The sequence below is a fragment of the Bombus terrestris genome, chromosome 5 (assembly GCF_910591885.1).
Source record: "Bombus terrestris chromosome 5, iyBomTerr1.2, whole genome shotgun sequence".
Classification (NCBI taxonomy): Eukaryota; Metazoa; Arthropoda; class Insecta; order Hymenoptera; family Apidae; genus Bombus; species Bombus terrestris.
In genome coordinates this window covers 1,213,963-1,220,384 of record NC_063273.1, presented here as the reverse complement: position 1 = coordinate 1,220,384, position 6,422 = coordinate 1,213,963, and the positions used below count along the sequence as shown (strand labels likewise).

Genomic DNA, 6,422 nt, shown 5'->3' with positions numbered 1-6,422 from the left:
ATATTTGGCAAGAGGAGTGTAGCACGATTCTTTATGCCATAGACCGTTTGCCAAACTCGCTGGTCGTGATTCATTCTGAACGTTCGGATTGAAAGTTTGCGACCTCCCTGACACATGGGGTAGAGAAACGCACGGTGACACGGAACACGGCAGACCTGGGAATCATTTATTCGTTGGAAACGTTGGAAATATTTGGGAATATTTCGCTTTGCATTTTATCACGCGAGAATTTGAAAAGTGTTTCAGTGACGATTAATCTACGAATATCGAAAAATATCTTCAAATTCTATACTAAATTCTCTCTCGATTTATCAAAAATCAAATAGAACTGTCGATCGCTATTCGCGAACGATTCGACTAAAGCAACTTGGAATCAATTGCGTAATAAATGATTCTCACACGATCAGAGAACAAATCGCGAACCATTACGAAATTGAAAGATCATAAAATTGCTTCCACGAAACGCCAAGTCATGAGAGTATAACGTTAACTTAAATCACACGTGAAAAACTGATTACGTATTCTAATCAGCAATTAGTATCAAGACATCGTGTCGCGTGCAGATGAAAAGATTCATCGTTGGGAGGAAACGCTGGCACAGTGGCTAAAAGAAGGGAAGAGCCCGTTTCTTTAGCAGGCGCGCACTGTCGCGTCGTATCGTAAATTATTCTCGTCTGGCGTAAACATTAAACAAGTATCGTTTAGAAGCGGCGTGGCCGGCCGAAGGAAAGAAAGAAGGAAAGGAGGAAAGAAGGAAAGAAAGTTCCACTTTTACCGCGAGCTCCTTTTACTCCGGCTCCGCGAGCCTTCCAGTCGTTCCTAAGTTTCCTCGGTGTGCCGCGATTCAATTTGATTTTCGCGCTCTTTTTCTGACGACCCGACGTTTATTCTCTCGATACGTACAAAGGAATTAGTTTAATCGTGAAAGAGAAACGCGTCCAGAGTGAAAGACGCAAAAATTAAATAAATTAAATAAATTATTGTATATCACGCTGCAAATAAAATGTGTTGGATTATTTCGAGTATAGAGAATTTTGGAAATGTCAACCTGAGAGAAGATTACGAGATTGTATTGCAAATAAATAGTGTATTCCAAATACTGGAAACGACGATGAAGGATATGTTAAAGAAAAGATATTGGAAAATTGCGTTATTTAAAAGTAGGAAAATGTGGGAAATATTAAACGCAACGTGTTTAGAACCTGTATAGAAAATTGTTTAGATAATACCGATACGAAAAGGAGGATCTTTTCGTAATACTGTAACGATGCTATAGAAAGTGTGTCGTGTTCTTTAAAGAATCACCGAAATAATAGAAAAAGCGGCAGAAAGAAAGATAAAACTGTGCAAGGACTTGTAAGAGGAGGCGATTTAATTGATTTACGTAATAGAATTGGTCCGCCGTCGAAAGCAATGGAGCCTCGCGTCGTTGAAAGTGGAAAGTAATTTCCTTACGTACTTTTTACCTTACGTATTTTTTGCTATTTCGTCTTATTTCTGTTCCACTTGCTCACCACTGTGAATGATATACGCTCTTCAAATAAATTATCATGAAAGCCATTCTTTCGCACGCGTGAAACTAATTTTTTAGAGGCAAACATCAAGTTACGAGCGTTAAAGAAATAAATAATTACCATTAACAAAATTATTGATACGTACTCGAGATTATCCCGATAATAATTTCTTTACGAAAGAAAATATTAATATTTCAATCACGTGACTATGTTCCGAATTTCTAGAGCACCTTGTATACGTTGTTTTCAACGTTCGCCTAAGGCGTAAACGACCACTCTAAAAAGTAGAATAATTAAAGGTAAAGAATGGTTGACTGAAGGCAAGGTATGTTTCGTTGTATTCGACGACCTCAAACCGGCGTCAAAATAAACGATATAATCTGCAAATAACTTCGCTTTCATGAGGATTACGTAATGGTCATCCTTATGCCCTACTTGCGATACGTTGCAACAGACCCCAGAGTTTATGTAATAAATGGCGAAAAAACATCGACCGTATTAAATATTCTACGTTCACGACCGTCTAACCGTATTCTTATTTCAAACGAATTGGCGGGAATTTTAAATTGTCAAATATTCATATCGCTCGGTAAGTAAAATTTTCAAAAATGTAAGAAAACCTTTTTCATTTTTCTCTATGCTTTCTAATTGCCTAATGGCATCGAAAGACACGAAAAAACATTCTATAGCCGGTTTTAATGTTTCGTTTCCGTATTCGTTCCAACGAGAAGCACCAGCCGTTATATTAAGCCGTTTCAGAGGACGTTATCGCTGACGATTACACCAGCTTATCTACCCTTTTCACAGAGCAGCACATCCTACTATGTAAACTTAGCCTAATGAATAACCTCCATAGAGATCATAAAATTATTTGTGCCCGCGGGTCACGTGTGTTTCGATCTTTCATGAAATAGATCATTCTACCGTAATTATCTACTTGCATGTTTCTAGCTACGAAATAATTCAGATATTAGAAATTTTATGAAAATATCGTACTTAAGAACGTAATCTTACCAACAATTAGAATAGAATCGAGTCGTGCTTAGTTTAAAACAAAATATTTTTTTATAGTTATTGGATATTTACTATCTGTTCCTCGTTAATAGAGTGACTAACTAGTAAATAAAATAAAATATTAAATACATTAATTAATGAATCTAATCTCACAGAATGGCTATTTTTACGTACGAAAACACGTGTCCAAAGTTGGGAAGTAAAAAAAAAAAAAAAAAAAAAAAATTGTGCTAAAAATTGTATTCAGGCAATTCGGCTCGAGCCTGATGACCCTGTCGCTCGTCTACCGCTACTCAACTACAACGGGTTAAAAGCGGATAAATCGACAAGACGGAAGGCATTACCGTAGTCGGTGAAACGTGGGCGTGTAGTAGACACGGGTTAACTGACAAATCGATAACTTCTTCAAACATCAGAACTAAACGGGTGAAGGACCTTTCTCCGACAATAGGCGAAACGCAAAAAGATCCTCGATTGTCGCATAGATTATACAATATAAGGTCCGCAAGAGTGTTAGTACTTATAGAATTATCATTTTTATTAAAATAAAATTTGATACAATAATCGATTGAAATGGAGCAATAATAAAACTGTTCTCGTCTCGGCATAGAATGCAGTAATTTTGTCAATAAAATTCTTTAACATTTTATTGTAATAAAAAATTCCATTTTTCATGTCATGTACGAAGACTCTCGTAGACAGCTGTACATTATTCGTCTTATCTCAATATCACGAATATGCGATTCGATATATTATACATATTTGCGATTGAATATAAAATAATCAGATAATTGAGATCAGGGAGTTGATGAATTGAGCTTAGAATGTAATAATCATCGTTATACTACAACGTTTGGTATCTCGCGTATATAGTCAAGAATAAAAGAGAAAAAGACATTCGGTATACTTTACTCAAAAAGTGAAAATCTGCAAAATCATGGTTTTGCCATAAAGCAGATTCGCTACGTTATTACATTGACGATAAAAAAGATCAGACTCCTGGTCGACAGCATGACCGCGATATTATTTCTGACAGAGCGTATTGTAATCCGGGGAACACGCACGAAATGGAAAAAAAAAAGGTCTAGATCCCGGCCAACTACGTATGCTTAAGAGCGGGAATGACATCTGCTCGCACAGCTTCCGAGAGGACTGCGCAACGCTTGTAAACGATTTCCAAATAAAATACTCGGGGAATCAAGCAATTAGTTAGATGTTTGCTATTTCTGTTTCGTCGCCAAACTTCCATTTCAAATTTCTAGCTTTGACCACCTGGCTAATTTTTCTTTTTTGCAATCTTTTCAAAATAACCAATTTTCAATGTTATATTCATAGAAAATTTATTTGAGTATAATGATTTTTTGTCTATTGTATATGTATAGAAGCTGAATTTTCAAATACCTGCCATTTTGTTTCTTTTGATAGAAATTCTGTACGCGTTAGTCGTCGGTTCTAATATCAGATCTAATGTTAAGATTAAAGATTATCTTTTTATGATTGTAAAATTAATTATTCGCAAATGGGTTTCATATAGATACTCAAGAATATTTATTCTTTTCTGATACTCGTTCGTTTCGAAAAAAAAGTTTATGCGTGTTTAGATCGTTATCACGGACATCGCTCAATTCTACTTAAATCAAAATAATTCCTGTTGTTTCTATATTCCATATATCTTATTGCTTATTCTATTCGCGAAGAAATAAAGTCTATCCTTAAAGGGTGCGACGACGCCACTGATTTTACGAATCGATCGTTCCATTCAACCAAGTGGTGAAATCCTCCAACAAGATCCGATAGCCAGTTAAAATGCAAACAAAAGGGAAGAGAACGAGAACCGGACGGATTCGTATCAAATATATTCCAAGTGCATCCCCTTGAACAGCGCGGTAACGAAATCGATAACCTATACAAGAAGGGCACTGCCTCTTTCCTTACCTCGACCACGGAAATGTTTGATCCTCGTTCAGAGATGAGAGGAGGTACCGTTGTCCCTGTTGACGTTTCTTCGATCTCGATACGTAGCACATTTACTTCGATTTATTTACGAGTCGACGAGGCCCGTTAACGTCGAGGCGTGCCGGTCTGATCTCTCGTTTCGCGAATTGCACTGTCGACGAACGTTCAACTCTGAACAAACCGAACAATCGTACAATAGAATCGTAATAGGAGAAAATGCAGCGTGTGTACGTTTCTTTTGTTTCTTTCGTTCGTTGAAAATTATTGTATGTGCGATTCGCGAAGTAACTTAGCGAAACGACTTACAGCTTCTGCTGGTTCATACTGGCCTACTAGTTCTACTATACGCGACCAACGCACCACTTTGAGAGCACCTCCGCGGATCGACTGCCAGCTATATTCATACGAGCCACCGTCACTTTACCCGTGGAACAGGAAAGCGATCGACACTCCAGCAACAGCCAGCGACAACTGGCGACGATCAGCAACGACCCCTTCGCGCACCCTTCATCGACTGGTAACCTCACAGCCAGGACACGGCGGAGCGGTGGAACGAGCGACGAATAGGTGGTTGAAACTTTGAAATATTCGCGCGCCTTACCGCGAAACGGTGGAACAGGTGGAAATGCAAAACACGAATTAATACACGCGCTTGAAATCGATTATAATAGGAAACTAATTATACTATTTGACCGCGCTAGTATATATTATGTATGCACGAGAATTAAAGATATTCAAGAAATTATTCCATGTTCAATTTGTACACCTATTTATAAATACAAATACTTTTACTTTACGAAAGTTTATTTCATGTACAGTCTTTCATGGCTGGAGTTAGCGTCATTAAAGCGTTCTCCATATTTTTCCGTTCTGTTTCGGTTTTAAGAGTACCCCATACTTTTTCCAGCTTTTGTTGTTGATATCTCTAAAAAACAAGTTTCAATTCGTCGACTCAATTTTGGAGCACGTATTTTTTAATTCTGATTCTGTATGATTTAACAATTTTACTTACTTTGATAAAGAGGAAACAATGTTTCAATGTTGCACCCACGTAAAGTATTTTTACTGATACTAAACGTCCTGCTATGTCATTTATGATTGGGATAGCCTTTAGTAAAAATTTGTGGGGGCCATGTCTGGTTTTCACTAATGCAATTTTTGTATGTATATTGCAATACTTTGCTAGAAAGAAAATTTTATAAAATCGTATATCACATATATATTCCAAATTCAATCTTCCGCTTTCAACTTATACCAATTTCAATACAAAGATTTTATATTACCACTAAAACCAGCTTTTATCGCTGCAACTCCAAAATCACCATACAACTGTTATACTTTTTGTTGAATAGCATTATGCAAAACCGTAGTTTTTAATTGTAAAGGCTTGTTAGATTTATCACCAACAGTTATTTCAAATATTATGTATCTACGAATATATGTAGAATTAATTACACAAATTGCACATTCGTGAAAACATAGATTGTAATAAAGTATTTAATAAAAATATATAATAAATAAATAGACATAATAATAGTTTATAATAAAAGAACATAGAAATTCTATTACTGAATTATCAAAATAAATAAACAAATGTAGAATATTTTATTACCTGTTTTTAAAGCGAACCATGGTTTTAGGTTATATGCAATACACTAAAGCATCAATTGCTCCAGAAAACAACACTTAGCAAGAGATTCCATAGTAAGAATATGAACAATTAATAAATTTACGCCATTTAACAACAAAATACTGATACATTGCACGTTTTCACAAAATTATAACATACGAAACGGCGCTGCATCCACGTGCACTGCACTTGATTATTCGATAGATAAGGTAATGCTAGGTCACTGTCAAACACAGTTGCACACGTGCGTTCAATGTGTGCCATATTTCTAATAATTTTTTCTAATAATGTAATCTTTCGTTCTTTAT

The 6,422-nt window shown here is 36.1% G+C and overlaps 1 protein-coding gene across 1 annotated transcript; it reads right to left on the bottom strand.

Annotated features, from left to right (window-relative positions):
* Positions 1 to 5,270: 5,270 nt before the first annotated feature.
* LOC125385184 (ribonuclease P/MRP protein subunit POP5-like) lies at positions 5,271 to 6,116 on the bottom strand. Its single transcript, XM_048406186.1, is given in 4 exon segments — positions 5,271 to 5,409; positions 5,497 to 5,666; positions 5,768 to 5,913; positions 6,097 to 6,116. Coding segments are annotated over 4 exon segments (453 nt in total). The 3' UTR covers positions 5,271 to 5,292.
* Between the last annotated feature and the right edge of the window lie 306 nt (positions 6,117 to 6,422).